General features: G+C 45.9%; 1 protein-coding gene across 1 annotated transcript in view; it reads right to left on the bottom strand.

The window, feature by feature from the left end:
• The window catches only part of ANTXR1 (ANTXR cell adhesion molecule 1), a 173,340-nt gene that overhangs the window by 42,386 nt on the left and 110,030 nt on the right, over positions 1-20,924 (bottom strand). The window contains exons 15-16 of the mRNA XM_074940055.1: positions 7,992-8,087; positions 5,070-5,237 (exon numbers count right to left, since the gene is read on the bottom strand). Coding sequence (XP_074796156.1) covers positions 5,070-5,237; positions 7,992-8,087 — 264 coding nt within the window. The remainder of the gene's footprint in view (positions 1-5,069; positions 5,238-7,991; positions 8,088-20,924) is intronic.

Raw genomic sequence — 20,924 nt, 5'->3', positions numbered from 1 at the left:
ATCATGAGTCTGGAGGAAGTGGGGCAGACTGGGGTTCAGAGCTATGCAAATAATGAATTTTCTAGTTTGCTGCATTTCTCCTTTTCAGCTTGGCAAAGGCATTAGCAAACTGAATCACAGAATCATAGAATATCAGGGTTGGAAGGGACCTCAGGAGGTCATCTAGTCCAAACCCCTGCTCAAAGCAGGACCAATCCCCAACTAAATCATCCCAGCCAGGGCTTTGTCAAGCCTGACCTTAAAAACTTCTAAGGAAGGAGATTCCACCACCTCCCTAGGTAACGCATTCCAGTGTTTCACCACCCTCCTAGTGAAAAAGTTTTTCCTAATATCCAACCTAAACCTCCCCCACTGCAACTTGAGACCGTTACTCCTCGTTCTGTCATCTGCTACCACTGAGAACAGTCTAGATCCATCCTCTTTGGAACCCCCTTTCAGGTAGTTGAAAGCAGCTATCAAATCCCCCCTCACTCTTCTCTTCCGCAGACTAAACAATCCCAGTTCCCTCAGCCTCTCCTCATAAGTCATGTGTTCCAGTCCCCTAATCATTTTTGTTGCCCTCCACTGGACTCTTTCCAGTTTTTCCACATCCTTCTTGTAGTGTGGGGCCCAAAACTGGACACAGTACTCCAGATGGGGCCTCACCAATGTCGAATAGAGGGGAACGATCACGTCCCTCGATCTGCTGGCAATGCCCCTACATATACATCCCAAAATGCCATTGGCCTTCTTGGCAACAACGGCATACTGTTGACTCATATACAGCTTCTCGTCCACCGTAACCCCAGGTCCTTTTCTGCAGAACTGCTGCCGAGTCATTCGGTCCCTAGTCTGTAGCGGTGCATGGGATTCTTCCGTCCTAAGTGCAGGACTCTGCACTTGTCCTTGTTGAACCTCATCAGATTTCTTTTGGCCCAATCCTCTAATTTCTCTAGGGCCCTCTGTATCCTATCCCTACCCTCCAGCGTATCTACCTCTCCTCCCAGTTTAGTGTCATCTGCAAACTTGCTGAGGGTGCAATCCACACCACCCTCCAGATCATTTATGAAGATATTGAACAAAACCGGCCCCAGGACCGACCCTTGGGGCACTCCGCTTGATACCGGCTGCCAACTAGACATGGAGCCATTGATCACTACCCGTTGAGCCCGACAATCTAGCCAACTTTCTATACGCCTTATAGTCCATTCATCCAGCCCATACTTCTTTAACTTGCTGGCAAGAATACTGTGGGAGACTGTGTCAAAAGCTTTGCTAAAGTCAAGGAACAACATGTCTACCGCTTTCCCCTCATCCACAGAGCCAGTTATCTCATCATAGAAGGCAATTAGATTAGTCAGGCATGACTTGCCCTTGGTGAATCCATGCTGACTGTTCCTGATCACTTTCCTCTCCTCTAAGTGCTTCAGAATTGATTCCTTGAGGACCTGCTCCATGATTTTTCCAGGGACTGAGGTGAGGCTGACTGGCCTGTAGTTCCCAGGATCCTCCTCCTTCCCTTTTTTAAAGATGGGCACTACATTAGCCTTTTCCCAGTCGTCCGGGACGTCCCCCGATCGCCATGAGTTTTCAAAGATAATGGCCAATGGCTCTGCAATCACATCCGCCAACTCCTTTAGCACTCTCGGATGCAGCGCATCCGGCCCCATGGACTTGTGCTTGTCCAGCTTTTCTAAATAGTCCTGAACCACTTCTTTCTTCACAGAGGGCTGGTCACCTCCTTCCCTTGCTGTGCTGCCCAGTGCAGTAGTCTGGGAGCTGACCTTGTTCGTGAAGACAGAGGCAAAAAAAGCATTGAGTACATTAGCTTTTTCCACATCCTCTGTCACTAGGTTGCCTCCCTCATTCAGGAAGGGGCCCACACTTTCCTTGACTTTCTTCTTGTTGCTAACATACCTGAGGAAACCCTTCTTGTTACTCTTAACATCTCTTGCTAGCTGCAACGCCAGGTGTGATTTGGCCTTCCTGATTTCACTCCTGCATCCCCAAGCAATATTTTTATACTCTTCCCTGGTTATTTGTCCAATCTTCCACTTCTTGTAAGCTTCTTTTTTGTGTTCAAGATCAGCCAGGATTTCACTGTTAAGCCAAGCTGGTCGCCTGCCATATTTACTATTCTTTCGACACATCGGGATGGTTTGTCCCTGTAACCTCAATAAAGATCCTTTAAAATACAGCCAGCTCTCCTGGACTTCTTTCCCCCTCATGTTATTCTCCCAGGGGATCCTGCCCATCAGTTCCCTGAGGGAGTCAAAGTCTGCTTTTCTGAAGTCCAGGGTCCGTATTCTGCTGCTCTCCTTTCTTTCCTGTGTCAGGATCCTGAACTCAACCATCTCATGGTCAGTGCCTCCCAGGTTCCCATCCACTTTAGCTTCCCCTACTAATTCTTCCCGGTTTGTGAGCAGCAGGTCAAGAAGAGCTCTGCCCCTAGTTGGTTCCTCCAGCCCTTGCACCAGGAAATTGTCCCCTACACTCTCCAAAAACTTCCTGGATTGCCTGTGCACCACTGTATTGCTTTCCCAGCAAATATCAGGGTGATTGAAGTCTCCCATAAGAACCAGGGCCTGTGATCTAGTAACTTCCGTGAGTTGCCGGAAGAAAGCCTCTTCCACTTCATCCCCCTGGTCCGGTGGACTATAGCAGACTCTATATGCACTGTTTTGTGTATAACTGCTCTGTTTTTATATAACTGCTCTAAATGCACTGTTTTGCTTTGCTCCTTGGATTATTTAAGAACATAAAAAAAAGACCATACTGGGATAGACAAAGGGTCCATCTAGCCCAGTATCCTGTCTTCTGACAGCAGCCAATGCCAGGTGTTCAGAGGGAATGAACAGAACAGGTAATCATCAAATGGATCCATCCATTTAAACTGGATTATACAGCTGATAAATTTTTAAACATCTAAAAGAATGTTTAAGGGGGGAAAATCCATTTGATACCATCCAAATAAGTAACAACACAAAAGTCTGCTGTCTGACAGCACTTAAAGCCCAGGGTATTTCAAGCTACAATATATCCACTCTCAATGAAGGGCCATCCAGCTACTGGACAGTCGCTGCTAGAACAGACAATATGTCAGCAAATGTAAAGGGAAGAAAAACTCCATCAGATAAAGTGACAAAAGCCAGGAAATTTGGAGTTAAGGGTGGCGCTTGTGTGAAGGAGGATCATGTGCAAAGGAAGAGAGACGATCACCTCTTAAAGGTGAATTTCCTGCTTAACTTTCCTCCAGCATGGGTCCTGAGATTTGGTTTTGTGTTCTTCTGCTTTATGAGGACTTTTTTGTTCATTATTAGATTGCAACATGCGCATTATTTACCTTCCATCCACTGAGCGAGGAGGTATTTTAAGCAGTGTAATAAAACCAGAGGGAATGGTATGTCTTGTTTAGCTAATGGAGTTGTGTGCACTTCGAGCACTGGGATGAAGGAATATTTAAGATGAACACCAGGAGACATTTCCAGTGGGTGAGACCAGTGAGTCTGTGGAATATTCCCCCACACGGAACCGTGGATAGTTGTGTGTTATTTTCAAAGCAGACTGGAAAAAGCACTGAACGATATACTTGAGTTAGCAATCCTGCTTTGGGTGGGCACATGGACTCAATGACCTAAGAGGTCTTTCCTGCCTCTGACTTTTGTGATGATGTGAGAACTCCCCTGCATGACACAATGCGAATTCATCTGTATATGTTCATGTCATTCAGGGAAAAGATTTTGCCCAGAGTAGAGTGGGGTGCTGGAAATTTTTCTTACTATATGGGAAGGGGAGTAACAGATCATCAAGTTCACAGAAATTGTTCCTTCTTTTCTGCCGAGTTCTCGTGGATTGTGTTCAGGGAAAGTTTTGCATGCAGTTATTCTGTCTGCATATGTTCTCTTTTGGGGGTAGTCCAGTGAGGGTGTGATGGAGATTAATAACTAGGTAAAGTCTGTTCTACAGATGGGCTCAAGTTGCTCATCGCTGTAGTATCTGAACACCTTCCAGCCATGCTTTAAGCGGCATGGCTATCCTCTGTCCCCTGTGGTTCGTTCTCTTGCTCACCCCCTTCTGAGGGGGAGAAGTGTGCGTGCAGCGAAGTGGTTTGTTTTGGCCGGGCTTTTTGTTAGTTGGTTTGCAATACGTGCTGCTCTGTGTTTATCTTAGGGAAGGCAGGTCAGAGAACTGCCCCTAGCACTTGGAGTGCAAGGTTGTGAGGTTTGGGATGGTCCTTAGGTCTTGTTGGAGTTTGTTCCACAGTCTTGCACTGCCACAGCCTTAGCGTAAATGAGAATCTGGCCCTTAGCTGCCGAGGCTACTCTAAGTCAGCCAGAGAGCGTTTGCAGGGCATTCCCTCCCCAGAGGATGGGCATGATGCCCTGTGGTGTTCCGAGCCCAGCTGACCCAGGGTCATTGGCAGTCATTCACTCTCTGCGCAACAGAATCAGTCTTTAATTTTCTGGGGGCAGCTCTCCCTTGTGGCATCTGGCAAGAATTATTTTCTTCTTCACCAGCCTATTTATTAAGTAAGAGCGGGAGAGAGGTTTCTCTCTCTCTCTCTCTCTCTCTCTCTTTCTCTGCGCTCAGGAAATGGAAGACCTGCCATTGCAGACTTTGTGGGGGCTTCAGGCATGAACACGGGAGAAAGCACTTTCAAAGGCTTAGCTACGCCACTGCAAGAGTCCAGGGCCCCTTTCCTCAAGTGCCTTCTGGCTGCTCTGTGCCACTCCAAAGCAGCCCTAAAGGCAGCTTAACCAGCCACTTAAGGATCTCCACTGCCTAGTGGAACATTTGGGTAGTGGAGAGATGCTGCAGTGGTTTTTACACTGCAGGTAGCCTGGTGGGAGAAAAGAAGCATGACTGGGGCTCCTTTATACCTAATAACCCCTTGAGGCAGAGGCAAAGGCATCTGGTGCAAGTTAGAACAGCCTTTGGATGGATTCTCAGGTCTGGGACTGGGAACCTAACACAAAGTCACTCTCACTGCTTTAACCTTTGCACATAAAAACTCTCCATAAGGCTGTATGAGTGTTTAACATGTATCTACTGGAATCATTCCATGGACTATGTACCTGCATAAGACCTACCTTGATTGGCGTGTACCACCTCCGGGGAGAAGAGGACCTGCGCATGCTATTTCCCAGGTTCCTGGGTTCTGGGAATTCATATTCTTGCTCTGGCATCTTCACTCTGGCATTCTTGGCTTTCTCTAGCTTAGCCCCTTCTTCCGTGGAGCCCTTTTCTCCCCAGCGGACCTAACAAGAAAAACATTGGTGGCATCTTAAAATAGCATCTGCTGTTGAATGTAGAGCTGCGACATTTGGATCTGGATCTAGATTTCCCCATTGTTCAGATTCACTGTTGAGAGAGGGACAAGCTGCAAAGTTTGGGTCTACACTGGAGTTTTGGGTGCTGGGATCTGGGGCTTTGGTTCAGCCCCATCTCTCCTGATTGCAGCTGCAAGGAGTTCCCACTCTGGGCATTTTGGCACATGTAGATGCTGGGTTTTCTAGAAATGGAGAAGATCATTTGCCTCAGAGAAGACAATTGTTGTACAGAATCTAGATGTCTTTCCTTACTTAAAACCTGATTCTGAAACCATCAATCAAGTGAAAAGTCCTCATTCATGCATGCAGTCCCACTGGAGTCAACAGGACCAGTTGCTTGAGTTGGGGTTGGTAGAAGCATTAGAAAATGCAATTTCAAAGGGCTTGCTACACCCCTGCGAGAGTCCAAGGTCCCATTCCTTAAGTATATTCTGGATGCTCTGCACTTGCCCAGTGGAACAATGGTTACTAAACCATTGGAACAGCTCACCATGAGATGGGGTAGATTCTCCATCACTAGAAGTCCTTACGTTGAGACTAGATGTCTCTCTAAGGTTACGTCTACACTTACAGCGGTATGTAGAGTATAGACACTGCATCACCGGCTAGAATGGGTATAAATAGCAGTGTAGACGGTGAGGCACGGCTTAGGTGAGTGGATTGCCCTAAACAGCTGAACCCCCAGGGTATGCACCCTACACAGCTCTCTGCACACCCAAGCAGGGCCTCCCATGTCTACACAGCTACTTTTAGCAGTGAAATGTCCTGCTGACTCCCTGCTGCCAGCGCCTTTGTGAAAGATTCCAGCCGTGGGGAAAGGCTCTGGTAGATCCCCGCTGCCGGAGCCTTTCACTGTGATATGCAGCTACACTTGGCAGTAACCAGCGTGGACGCAGCCTGCCTTTCAGTGTGGCATGTAGCTACACATGTCGTGCCTGTACTCTACATGCCCCCGTAAGTGTAGACATAGCCTGAAAGATACACTGTAGCTCAACCACAAGTTACAGACGCTATTCTATGGCCTGTGTTATGCAGGAGGTCAGACTAGACAATAGTCCTTCATAATAATAGCCCCATAATGGTCTCTTCTGGCCTTGAGGTCAATGGTCTTCATTCTCATTGCCCTGTATCATGAGTTGTCATTGACACCAGTGCAAAGTGAGCAGCAAATGCTACCATTCTGATTGGATAGCGTTTTCCTCCCCCAATACACTCATTTCGCACTGGCGTTAAATTACTGAAGGGTAACAGAAAACAACAATGCCCTAACATCTGCAGAGCATCAAAGACAAAAACTCTCAAGGCTCTTTCTCCTTTGTGCTCCATTGAGAAATGAGCAAACGGGAAAGGCAGTGTATTACCCGCCACGACTGAATGTTATGGGCTATTGACAATGTGAGTTTATTAAAAAAAAAAACCAAAACAACAAATTCCATTTGGGTTTTTATTAAAAATTGATTCCTGACATGCATCTAACACAGTGCGGTTCCACGGAATTCCCTTCGGTCAGCTCCAGAAGAACCAATACAGTGTTTTATAAAGACAAGGAAAGTACCTTGCACTCCTGCAGACCAACGTGGCTTAGGGCTTGTCTACACTTAAAACGCTGCAACTGCACCAATGAGGTGCTTCAGTGAAGACACTACCTACACCCATGGGAGGGGTTCTCCCGTCAGTGTAGGTACTCCACCTCCCTGAGAGGCAAGGTTGACAGGATTGGCCTATTGCTGTCTACACAGGGGGTTATTTCACACCTCTGAGCAATGTAGTTATACTGAACTAACTTCCTTGTGTAGACCAGGCCTTAGATGTCATATAAGAGGGCACAGAACCCTGATTCCCAGGCTGCTTCCATGAAATCGCCTCCGTCTTTCAGACCCTACTTCAGGGCTTTCCACAGAAGCCAAATTTTCTCCCTGTGGAGAACTTGGAGTTCTCAGCCCTTTTATGAGGCCCAGGTATTTCTCAGGCTGTCACCTGACCCCAATTAGTTCTGCCTTTTTAGGCTGGGAGGCGGGTCATTATGGTTCAGGGAGGGCTGGTCCCAATTCTTCTCAAAGGAGCCAGTCACAAGAAAGCAAGAGAAAGTGGTATGTTCCCCAGCAGAATGAAATGAAAAAATGCAGAGTTTGGAAAAACTTTCAAATTTTTCATTTTGAATTTTTGGGAGAGGCGGGGTTTGAAAAAAAAAATCTTGATGAAAATGGAAATTTCCATTTACTAGAAAAGCCATTTTGGGTGGGGAAAAAATCTGATCATCCCTTATGAACAGAAACTAGTCACTGGTAGAGATAAGCAGTCAACACAACCCAAGAGACCAAACCAAAGCATTCACAGAGCCCACTGAAGAACGATCAGTGACTTACACCAACATTTTCAAAGATGGGTGTCTAAAGTTAGGCTCCTAAACCCATATGTCAGTTGGAATTTTCAAAGGAGAGCCTAAGAAGGGTAGGTGCCTAACTCGTATTGAATTTCAATAGGATTCCTGAATAAATGCCCTGATTTCCAGAGGTTCCATATACTTGCATTGACCTCAGTGGAGTTACTTCCAATTAACACTGGCATCCCAGAGCGAGAGGTCACACCTCCTCTTTGTGTCCCTCTGGGAGAATAGCAGAAGGGTCTTGTGGCTGAGTTTACAAGTGAATTTTCCAGGTACGTAAGCAAGTATTGATTTACCTCCATCCTTTTAATGCCACCAACACCTCGCCCACCATAGTAAGACGCATCGACCGTTGGCCACTTCTTCTTAGGAAGGCCATCGTCATCTTCTTCCTATCAAACAGAAAGGAGATAGATACATCACGGGGTTGCGTTGTCAGTGGACGCAAATGACGTGCATATGGAAATGGATGACTCAGTAAAGTGCAAACACAGACTATAAGACCCCTTTACACAGGTGATGTTGAGCCAGCAAAAGCTGTACAGGGGTTAGCTTACTGAAGCTCACTTGAATCCAACTAGCTCTGGTAGCAACAGCAGTGAAAACAGTGCAGCGTGGGCTTCAGTGCAGGTCGTGTAAACCCGGCATGGACCCTGGATATGTGCTCGGCTCACTAGCCTGCACTATGTGGCTTTCATTGTTATCTTGCCGGCTAGCTGGCATAGCTTTTGCTGTGTAGACACACCCTAAGTGGCAGAGAGCTGTAAAGGGGTCTAGGTCTTTTAGTGGTTATTTTTCAGGGGATGTGCATTCCTGTGTAGAAGATATCGTTTGGGCGATGAAATAACACCACTTGACAGGTACAGTCCTGCCCCAACAAAACAACGTGTTTTGTTTGAAAGAGAATCTGTCTTGCATCATCTCTGAATTCTGAGAAGTAAATGGGTTGATCCCACAATGTTTTCAAGTTGCAAAATCATTGCTTGAAATTTGGTTGAGACCGCCTTAAAACAGAAGAAAGAAGAAGAAGGAATACTGGGCCAGATCCTGAGGTATGGCCAAAAAGCACTCGTCATAGCTCAGGAAAGAGGCATGAAAGTGGCTTTAAAACATCTTTGCACTCCCCCAATCCTGGGGCCTTCTGGGTGCTGCTCTGGGTCCCTATGCTGGCTGTCAGTGGCAACAAGGAGCAGATCGGGGGACTTATTTCCAATGCTGGTGGAACCCTTCTGCAGCAGATAAGTCTGTTTCGGATCGGTTAGGATGGTGTCCCTAGCCTCTGTTTGCCAGTTGCTGGGAATGGGCGACAGGGGATGGATCACTTGATGATTCCCTATTCTGTTCACTCCCTCTGGGGCACCTGGCATTGGCATTGGGCTAGATGGACCTTTGGTCTGACCCAGTATGGCTGTTTTTATGTTCTTAAGGGTACATATACCAGAGTGGCCCACTATGCACACTCGATACAAGACAAGTGTCAGCACACTAAGGATCTCAGAGAACAGAAGGGGTAAAAAACTAAGAGGCAAGAGGGATTCACTCTGTTAGGGATTCAAACAACTTGCTTGTCCAAACGGAAATAAAAGATAACTACCGGGGTGTACATACCAAGGAGGGAGAAGAATGCTCTGAAGTGGTTCAAGATGACTTTACCAAGAAGACCAGGATGCAAGTGAGCAAATGTAGGCTGAATATTAGAAGACAGTCCTAATAATGATCTTTGACTTGTGTAATCCACTAGGGAGGCTGCCCTTTAAAGATAGACACAAACACTCTGCTGGCATGACTTCAGTGACTTTACTGGACTTATGCCAGCAGAGAATTTGGCCCACTGGGTAAAAATGGAGATCCTGATCCTGCATATGCATATGCTTAGCTTTACACAGTGAGTAGTTCCATTGAAGTCGGTGGGACTGTTCACTGTTAAAGGGAAACACGGGCAGAATCAAGGTCTAAGTAAAGGCATTAGGATTTGGCCCAGTGAATTCTATTAAAGCGTGGTAAAGTCCAACTCAAGGTAAGTGACTGAGACTCTATTGCCTTAATTCCTTAAAAACGAACTGGAGAAAGCCCTAGAGGGGTGATGCCTCAGGGGTTGCAAGGTTATTACATGGGGGTCACGAGCTGTCAGCCTCCACCCCCAAACCCTGCTTTCCCTCCAGCATTTATAATAGTGTTAAATATGAAAATGTGTTTTTAATTTATAAGGGTCTTAGGGTCACATTCAGAGGCTTGTGGTGTGAAAAGGGTCACCAATACAAAAGTTTGAGAACCCCGATGTAGTAGGTGACAATCCTGCACTGGTCCCCGGGCAATGCACTATATGACCCTCATGGTATATAATTTCCATGATTCTCAAACTAGGCTGTGAATTGGCAAAGCACGAAAGCAAAGCTGGTTCGAAAAGGGTGCATTTTCCATGAAAACATTTCTCTCTTTTATTTCTAAATTGTTCACAAGAATTTCCCAGGGTTTTGATCAAAAAGCAAAAACTCTTCAGCTTTCAAAAATCAAAAACCGAGAAAAACATATTTTTAAACTAAAAAAAACCCCAGTCCAACATTTTTAGTTTTTCATTGAAAAAACAGAAAATTTAAAAGGAAACTAAATTTTTCATTTCCAAACACAGGCATTCTTTTGTCAATTTTGTTTTTCAGTTGAAAAATTTTGACCTGTTCTAAAGAAAAGCTAATGATTAACTAAGAACTGCAAGTTTCTTCTTTGCTGAAGCCTCTCTCTCTTTGCTGAAACATAAGAACTTAATATCTCTGCATGAATTTTTCCATGAGGATTTTTATTTTTTCAAATTGGGATCAAAGCCATCCAAATATTTTCCTTCAGCATCTTTCTTTCTTTCTTTCTTTCAGCACAAACTGGACTTCTCACAACAGGAAATGCCAAGACTTAAGAAATCTTCCCCGCAAGCCCCTTATTAGCTCGGAGAGTCTTTTCAGACTTTGAAAGGAGGCGTGTCTGTCAAAACAACAACAAAAATACCACCCTCTTCCCCCCCACCCCGAAAGGCTACAGCATAGGCTTGGAAAGCAAGAGTCACAAGCCCACTGCAGGATGGGGCTGTTTACATGATTCGTAGGCACAGACAATTTTGCAACACAAGCACGGAAAACACCCTTGATGTGCTTCAGACTTGGACAGAAATTCAAAAGGACATATGCGTAGCTAAAACAAAGGAAGCACAAATATACAGAGAAAGGCAGATGGATCACAGGTCTGGGCCCATTAGTATCACTGTCCCTATTTTACAATCTGAGGTACAGCGGGGCACGGATCAGCATTCACGTCGCACTGCACTGGGCCAGACAAGCTAATGAGCCAACCAGCAGAAGAAATTCAGTGGTGAATCCTGGTCACGTGCCCCCTGAGGCATGTTGTGCATACGCTAAGAAGAATCTGAAGCACAGAGGGGTGACTTCCACAGATTCAGAGGCCAGAAGGGGATAGCTCAGGGGTTTGAGCATTGGCCTGCTAAACCCAGGGCTGTTAGTTCAATCCTTGAGGGGGCCATTTAGGGATCTGGGGCAAAAATCGGGGATTGGTCCTGCTTTGAGCAGGGGGTTGGACTAGATGACCTCCTGTGGTCCCTTCCAACCCTGATATTCTATGATTGCGATCATCTGGTCTCACCTTCTGTATAGCACAGGCCATAAATAAGCTCAGACAGCAAGTTGATGGCAGAGTCACAAATAGAGCCCAAAGGTCAGGAGTCCCACTGCAGTGCTTTAGCCTGCCCATCCATCCTTCTTCTCAGTTAATAATGCCAAAAACTGAAGTCCTTGCTCAGTCATGAGTCAGTCCTTGTTCAGACCACCCTTCCACTGATGGTAACGGGAATTTTTCTTGTGTAAGAACTGAGTCAGAGCTGAGTAAGGATTTTCAGGCTTTGGCCCAGCAGCAATAGGAAAACGGGAACCCTGAAAATCCATGTGCGTTTCAGGAAGTTGGAAAGCGACTGTTTAAAAGTTGGCATCTTTCCATCCCAAATATCTGCTTTAGATGGAACTGGAGTTAAATTAAACATAAAAGAAGACACCGACACAGATACATTTTTGGAGCCAGAGATCCAGCTCTTGGTGACAAAAAAATCAAGATCTTTGTCTCATATTTTGTACTCGGCTCCACGTTCTTCAACCCTGACCTGAGAGAACCTTATTTGTGGTTGACATAAGGATAATTCAAGCTCCCCTAGGGGCATCTGAACTATGTAGGGCAAGAATTCAAACTGAATTTGAACAGATATGAAAACGCTTGGACACCTTCCCCTCTTCCCTGCCTTAATAATTATTTTCACAGTGGCCTCTGCACTGCGGGAGCCCCACCAGAATAACATTTATGCACCACTTTCCACGTTCAAAGCACTGTATAGCCATTGACAACCCCTTCCCCCCGCCCCACATGGCTGGGCATTATTATCCCCATTTTACAGCAGAGGAAACTGAGGCACAGAGTGGCAAAATATGGCTAGTGGAAGGCCAATAGCGGAGCCTGGATTAGAACTCACTGTCTCCTCCTTCCCAATGTCTTCCAGTCACGTTGCCTCTTTCCCCTCAATGCACCAAATTGCCTTGAGAAAGGCTGTTCTCATGGGAGTGCTGGTGTGACCAGAAGAGGGCAGCCCTACCAATCCAGTGAGACAACCTGTTCTCAAGAGACTTTTTGCTCAGTTTTGCAGACTCCAACAGTTGGCATAAGATTCTCCTCAGCATCCAAGACCAAGCCGGCAAGCCCTGGACGGGTGGAGCTGCAGGCAGAGGGCTCCCATGCTCTTGCGTTTACCTGCCCTAGCAGTCCACAGTGGGAATTCTGTCCTGTGCTCTGGGCACAAAGGGGCAGTGAGACACCCTAAGGAAATAGCCCTGACTCCAAGGGTCTCTTCAGCACGTGGAAAGATAGCCTCACTGTGTTTGCAGTCCCTCGGCAGGAGGCATGCTAGGGGCCATATGGGGCAGGAAGAGGCATGTGTGAGTCATAGGAATGCCAGGTGCTCAGTTTTTGACCTGAAAGTCCATTGAAAAGGGGACCTGGCAGGGTCCGGTCAGATGTACTGACCAGACACCAAAAGCCCAGTTACTGTGGGGCAGGAGGAGGTGCCGGGTCATTAACCCACGCCAGCCCCTCCTCACCTTGGGTTGCCTCCTACCTGCAGGCAGGCTCCTTGTCAGGCTGTAGCAGCTCCTGTCCCAGCCCCGAGCAAAGGGAGCCGAGCTGGGGTGGGGAGGGAGGTGGAGATGATCCAGTGAGCAAAGAGGGGAGGGATGGAGAGGAGCGAGTGATGGGGGTGGGGCCTTGGGAGAAGAGGCAGAGCAACAGGCGGGGCCTATGGAAGAGGCACAGCAGGGGAGGGCCTTGAGGGGAAAAGGTGGGGCAGGGTCGGGGCCTTGAGGGGGTCCAGTTACCAGCAATTGGAAAGGTGGCAACCCTAGTGAGTAGTCCTTTGCACTCACTATTCCCCAGTTGCCACAAGTCCCATAGAAATGATGCCCTAACCAGTGCTGGGGGCCAAACTGAAGCCCAGCTGCCCCAAGATGGGTAAGGCACAAGCCTAGTGCTGGGATGACTCTCCTGAGGTTCACTCCTGACCAGGGTTCAGGTCTGCTCGCTCTTTGCTGTCTGTGCTCTGGCTGCCAGCCTGTGCAACGCAGATGGTGACTTTCAACTCCATCACTTGCTGCCCGCTGTAGTTTCCCGTGCATGAACATAACTGCTGTTTGGAAACAGAGAATTTCTCCTGAAATTAAATCTGAAAATTCAGGATTTTTTTATAGCAAATGAAACAAATATATTTGTTACAGAATTAGCTCAGGAGAAATTCTTTGTTTGTAATATTATATATTTCAGCCAGGCCAGCTGGCTCTGGACAAATGGATTTATGTTGCTGAGGGCAGAATGAAACAAGCATGGAACATGTGGTGCCTATTAACTTAGCTGGATGCCATATTTCTCAGTTACCTGGCTGTCTTGAGAAAGATCAGAAACACTTAAGATTAAAGGCTGAGTAAGAGATTCGTGCTTGTTTTAGCTTATTTTTTATAGGCTGTCTCTTCATGTCACTATAAAAAAAAAAATTGCTGACCGACCGGCAGCTTCCGCCACTCCCAAGTATTCTCCTTAACCTAAAGTAAACCCAAAGCATTGAACTTTCCATCCCTTCAGCTCTACTGTTTGGGCTTCTTAGATCTCCTAAACTAAGACAAGTCGGGATAGGTCAACAATTGGATGGGAGACCGTTAGGGAAAAGCAAGGTATCGCATGAAGTAATATCAGTGATTTACAAGGGAGCACTCTTCTCTGTAAAATCAAAGGGTCCTGCTTTGATCTAGCTAGCTCAGTAACAACAGCAGTGAAGCCACGGCAGCATGAGCTAGCCACCCGCTGGACATACCCAGGGACCTGGGTGGGCTTGTCACAGCTTCACTGCTGTTGCTCTTCGATCTAGTTAGTTCAGAGCTGGTTCAGGTATGTCTACATGTGCTGCAGTCACATCTCTGACGGCAGGTAGACAGACCCCTAGTATTCTTATTTGTATTTGCAGTATTAGAGTAACAGCTAGAGGCCCCGGCTGAGATCAGGACCTCACTGTGCTAGGCACTACAAACACACAATAGGAAGAGACAGTACCAGATCTGAAGAGATATGACAGACAAAGGAAATGCTATTATCCCCATTTGACAGATGAGACACTATGGTACAGAGAGATTAAAAGACTTGCCCAAGGTCATGCAGGTAATTCTGTGGCATAGCCAGAAATTGAATCCAGACCCCTGGATTATATAGTCCACTGCCTTAACTGTAAAGTCATGTTACCTCTGTTTCAACCTATGCCCCCTTGTGGTGAGAGGTGTGTTGTGCTGCTGGAGATGCCGTCTCTAGCTGAGATATAAAAACGGTGGTCTTTGACATGTGAGTTCATTATAAATCCCATAGCCCTTTCTATGATGTGTAGCCAATCATTTTAGTTTATTATTTATTGTGTGATGTTATGATTAATTAACATGTTATATTATATATATTCATTGTATGTTAAATAGAGTTAATGTGTAGAATTATAGAAGTTGATCAGTATTTAGAGGGAATTATGTACTAGATATAAGTAAGACAAGCTGAAATGCAAGAACCTATAGGCTGAGGCCTGCAAAATTTTAGCTTAGCTATTTTAGGCCTTGGAGATAAGAAATGCTGACATAAGTAAATGACCGAGGAATAACCCAGTGCCTTAAGATTATGGGAAAAGATATACCAAGTGGTAATATTGCAAAAATTTAGTCGGAAGATTAATTTTAAATGATAAAAATGCTGTAAAAGCACATTTGTCTCCAATATGTGTCTTAACCACAGGATACAGGTGGGGCGTCAATGTTAATGAGAATAAAGAGAACCTACACAGCCTGTAGAATTCGGGGTTCTTTATGTTTCTGGGGACACAGACCAAAAAGAAAAGAGAGGGCAGACGCTTTCATGTACACGCGCAGCATGTAGGTATAGGCAGAATCACATTATAAAACAAGGTTTCAGAGTAGCAGCCGTATTAGTCTGTATTCGCAAAAAGAAAAGGAGTACTTGTGGCACCTTAGAGACTAACCAATTTATTGGAGCATAAGCTTTCGTGAGCTACAGCTCACTTCATCGGATGCATACGATGAAGTGAGCTGTAGCTCACGAAACCTTATGCTCCACAAGTACTCCTTTTCTTATTATAAAAAAAGGTACCCAGAGCCAGAAAATTAAGCTTCCTATGGGAAAACTCCAGCAGGGACTATCCCTGTATTGATGATCAATCCATGAGAGAGCCATCAGACCCTAACACCACCTCGGAGGATGTCAGTATGTCAGTAGTTCTAACTGGTGCATGGATATATTTAGGAGTTGAGTATGCTGTGACATTCATAACTTTGTTGGCAACTTTAATAAAACTGCTAAAAGCTAGGGGACTTTGTTCGTGTGATTGCCTGTGTTACTTGCCTATGATTTCATGTGTTCCTATGAGCTCTAGATCGAGAACAAACAAGAGATAACTCTGCTGAACTTGAGACTGTCGCTGCTAGAGCCACACCCATGGTGGTATAATATAATTAACATCAAATAAAATAAGTCTACAGATGTGAAAGGAATCAACCCTAAATGTCTAAGCAAATTCTAACTTCAAGGGGGAACTGACTTCTTGCTATCCCCTGCTTTAATCAGGTTTGCCGCACCCGTCTGCCATTCTGCCTATATGTTTCAAATTCAATTTGGCTATTTAAATCCTCACCTTCCCCACATAAAACCCACTTCTCCCCTGTTTCCAAAGACGCCCAATCGATTTTCTTTTACACGTCTTTCTTCCTTCTCTTTCCTGGAAAGTTCCTTTCCCTCCCACTCTGCAACCCCTGGTCACTAGAGAGGGGGCTGAACGAAATGTGCAGGTGCACAACTGGCCCCTGGCTTTTTTCAGAAATACATTTCCTGCTTGGGTGTCTGCAAAAAATTCAGAGCAGACTCTCGGGGTCTATTTTACGATCTCTCAACAAGCCCTTTCAGGAAGAGAGAGGAAACGAACAGGAAAAGGTCAATAAACACTGATAAATGCTGGTGCCAACGGTTTTGTGGAGGAGCCACTACCAGCTATTCTCTGGCTCCAGGAATGCGCAAGCAAGTGCCTGGGAGATGGTTTGGGGCAGAGCAAAGCAGTTCAAGGGGGAGAGATGAACAGAAGCTTTCGTCTGATGGCTCAACAGCGGCCTCCATGTAGTGAGTTAAATTCCTCAAAGAAGAGGACATAGGAGCCTGCGTGGTTTGCAAGCAGACTTCCCTTGACAGTGATAATCATCACCTTCAGCCTGTCATAAATGTGCTGCTGAATGCGCCTTTCTTTCCAGGACTTTCTTGTGTGTGTTTGTTTTGGTGAATGTGGGTAAGACGACAACAGACGTAAGCATTATCCAATTACAGGCTGGCTGGTGGCTTGGCCCTGGTGCCGTGCCGGGAATGACCTTATGGCTCGGGTGAAAAGGCTGATACAGCGTGGAGAGAACAGGTCGGAGCTCTGGGGAGAGGGTGCATGCTGTGGCAGTCTTTCTGGTTCTCTTTCCTGAGTGTCGTAATGACAGTGCCAGAGCCTTGTGTCCCTGAACGCCTTGGGGAGAGAAGGTGTCACAATGGTGGGGAAAAATTAGCTCCAAAATCAAATGCCAGAAGTACATCATAACATCTCTCCTTCCCCACCTCCAGAGCAGGGAAGGAACAGACTCCAAGAGGTACAATGTCTCTTGGGGTTACTCCTTACACTCTGTCCTTTGCTCTGTGGCTGTATTCACAATCTACCCCTCTGTAGATCGGTAGCAGCACATTGGGTCTGGAAGTGAATGGGGAACCCATGGCGTATTACAAAGCACTGGCATGACACATTCTCTTTGGTTTGTCCTATGTAGGAGACAGGCCGCCTTGTTGTGCCAGCTTCAGCTCACTGGTGAATTTCTTGTCCGGTCTGAATCGGAGGGAGTTGCAGTAAGTCCAATAGCCAGGTGTTCATCCACTAGGAATAGCTGGAGCCTTCTTACCAGCTGGAGTGGAAGCATGTGTGTTTTTGATCCACCAAGGCCAGCAAAGAGTCTGGCATACCCACACGAGTGCATTCAACCTTAACTGCTGAAGGGCATATACTCCAATCAGAGGGCGATCGGGTGCTTACTAGCTCTTCAAGCCTTTTCGCTCTTCTGATTGGCATTACTTGGATCTTTGTCATTTAAACCATCTGTCCTTCATCCACCATCTGTCCTTCATCCACCGTCCTTCATCCAGGCCCCCCTGTGCTCTGTACTATCCGTGGGTCAGCATTGGTGATCTTGAGGTTAATCAATCAGAAATCTTGAGCTGATAAAAGTCTTCCTTCGCCAACAGCAAGTGTGTCTCCAATCTGCCTCAGAAGTCCTTTCAAATAAAACCTTGGGCAGATTTCTGAAAGCACTGCTGCTCGTTCTTCATTGTTGCAGTATAATGCGTTGTCCTTGCAATGCAAAGCCATCTGGCCTCAGCTTTTAAATCTGCTGATGCAAGAATTCCTCTTGTCTTATTTTTGCCAAGAGTTTGGGGGGAAAAATTCTTACTGTAAATGTAATGCTGTAATTCCACTTAAGGAATTAGCATTGTTACATGCTGGAGATGAGTGGTTACCAGGTTTTCTATGGGGGAGAGAGCTATCTACAGCATGCTAAAAACATCAGATTTCACTAGGCTGAATCCATCTTCCATTTATTTTTAGAAAAACAGAGAGAAGGAGGCCCGATCCTCTCTGCAGGCAATGTGTTGCTTCCAGTGGCCATCCCCCTTTCAGGATTGGGCTCAATAATGGTAATGGTGTCCAATAAAATATACTTTGTCAGAATGTCTGTCTTCTTTTCCAGGCCTGATCCTGGGAATTGCTGAGCACAGCCTCAACTTCCACTAATTTTCTAAAGGTTTCTAAAGAAGTTTTCAGATTCTGAACTTTAAAAGATTTATGTCAATTATATTCCAAGAGAGAGGGCGCTGGTTCTCTTTAACATTAAGGCAATGTTACACCTTTCTGGTGGTGTAAAGGGGGCCCAAGGTGGGAGGAAACTATATTTAAGGCCGCTTTATGCTGCTAAAGTGATGTAAAGTGGTCTTAGGGTAAATGAGAATCAGGTTTACAGAATTCTATGCTCTGGAGGAAAGTGCTGTCTGATCAAAGGCATTTTCCAACATAAGAATGACACTCACAATATGGATACCCTTTTTAGTGCCCCAAACCCCAGCACCTAAACACTTATGCCCCACAAGACCTGCCCTAAATCACGGAGTCATATTTGGTTCTGTCTACACTGCAGCTGGGAGCAAGCCTCCCACCCAGGCAGACAGACTCACACTAGCTCTGCTCAAGCCAATATGCTAAAAACAGCAGCATGGACGTGGCGGCATGGGCTAGCCACCCAAGTGTTGGCTGGGCTTGTACTCGGGCATGCCATAATGTACACACTGCTACTTTTAGCAGGCTAACTCGAACAGAGCTAGTGCATGTCTGTCTATCCACACTGGGAGGCATGCTCCCAGCTGCAGTGTGGACATAGCTTGTAAGGGACCACCAGATCAACACATGGTAAATTGTGACAGAGCCAGGAATAAAACCCCAGGAGTCAAATCCTCCACTTGTGTAGTGTGAATAGAGCTGCTCCAGGTTACACCAGCTGAGGATCTGGCTCCTGGAGTCTTTGACTCCCAGAACACTACAATAATTACTAGACTGCAAGCCAGATCAAATCACCATCAATCATGACAACTCCCAGCCCAACAGTGCCTCATGCACCTGCATAAATAAAATAAAGGTGGGGAAAACGCATTGTTTTTTGGTACATCTCTTTGTCTGGTGCACATACTCACATTAGCTGTATCTTTGCATTTAAAGTAATTGCAGGATTTGAAACACCAAACATCAGAATGTCTTTCTTCTTAATCTCAGCAGCTCTTTGAAGTTGCTGAGTTATGTTGCGTGCTTCTCTGCCAGAGCATGTTGAGAGATGCTGCATGTACAATGGCCATTATGTGCTCTTTAGACCAGGAAGCCCAAATTCACAGTAGCAAAATTAAAAAGTATCCAGCGCTAACACTTCCTGCTGGGTCCCACCAATAACTCAACTATGTGAGAATATATCCTCTCCATCAACAGTCACTTGTGTGGAGAAATCAGGTTACTCAGACCTTTGCTGGACAATACTGATTGCAGGGTTACAAGTTCTGTAGTTACATCTCCAAACCAGCTCTGAATTTAAACCAGACAGCAATTGCTGTGAAAGCTTTGGATAACACTGAATGCATCCCTGGAATTCTCTTTGGTTTGGGATGGTTGAAAGTGTGACAGATTGACAATATCCCACACAAACCTTATGAAATTAAGATAAATTTTACTGAATGCTGTTAAACCTTATTGAATTAGGGTTAACACCTTTGGAATTCATTGTATTACAAATGCAAATATTTATGTGCTCCTGTGAAATTGTATTGAACTGCTTTACCAGAAAGACAAGATTAATTCAATCTCTGGAAGGTCAAAGGAAGTTTAAAGGTCTTTTTGGAACGCTACAGTGTGAAGTGGATTTCCTTAGGAAATACCTTGAAGTGAGGGGAATGCAAATTCTCCCGCTCTGAAGCCAACCCTTTGGAGATATTCCCTGAGGTGAGAGATCTTTTCATAGAATCACACAATCATAGAATCATAGAATATCAGGGTTGGAAGGGACCTCAGAAGGTCATCTAGTCCAATCCCCTGCTCAAAGCAGGACCAATCCCCAACTAAATCATCCCAGCCAGGGCTTTGTCAAGCCTGACCTTAAAAACTTCTAAGGAAGGAGATTCCACCACCTCCCTAGGTAACGCATTCCAGTGTTTCACCACCCTCCTAGTGAAAAAGTTTTTCCTAATATCCAACCTAAACCTCCCCCACTGCAACTTGAGACCGTTACTCCTTGTTCTGTCATCTGCTACCACTGAGAACAGTCTAGAGCCATCCTCTTTGGAACCCCGTTTCAGGTAGTTGAAAGCAGCTATCAAATCCCCACTCACTCTTCTCTTCCGCAGACTAAACAATCCCAGTTCTCTCAGCCTCGCCTCATAAGTCATGTGTTCCAGTCCCCTAATCATTTTTGGTGGATTAGTGGAGGGCAACTGGACTCTTTCCAGTTTTTCCACATCCTTCTTGTAGTGTGGGGCCCAAAACTGGACACAGTACTCCAGATGAGGCCTCACCAATGTCGAATAGAGGGGAACGATCACGTCCCTCGATCTGCTGGCAATGCCCCTACTTATATATCCCAAAATGCCATTGGCCTTCTTGGCAACAACGGCATACTGTTGACTCATATCCAGCTTCTCGTCCACTAACTCCTAGGTCCTTTTCTGCAGAACTGCTGCCGAGCCATTCGGTCCCTAGTCTGTAGCGTGCATGGGATTCTTCCATCCTAAGCGCAGGACTCTGCACTTGTCCTTGTTGAACCTCATCAGATTTCTTTTGGCCGAATCCTCTAATTTCTCTAGGGCCCTCTGTATCCTATCCCTATCCTCCAGCGTATCTACCTCTTCTCCCAGTTTAGTATCATCTGCAAACTTGCTGAGGGTGCAATCCACACCACCCTCCAGATTATTAATGAAGATATTGAACAAAACCGGCCCCAGGACAGACCCTTGGGGCACTCCACTTGATACTGGCTGCCAACTAGACATGG

The sequence above is a fragment of the Natator depressus genome, chromosome 26, assembly GCF_965152275.1.
Source record: "Natator depressus isolate rNatDep1 chromosome 26, rNatDep2.hap1, whole genome shotgun sequence".
Taxonomy (NCBI): domain Eukaryota; kingdom Metazoa; phylum Chordata; order Testudines; family Cheloniidae; genus Natator; species Natator depressus.
The sequence above is the reverse complement of the archived record's forward strand: the minus strand, read 5'-3'. Positions and strand labels throughout refer to the sequence as shown.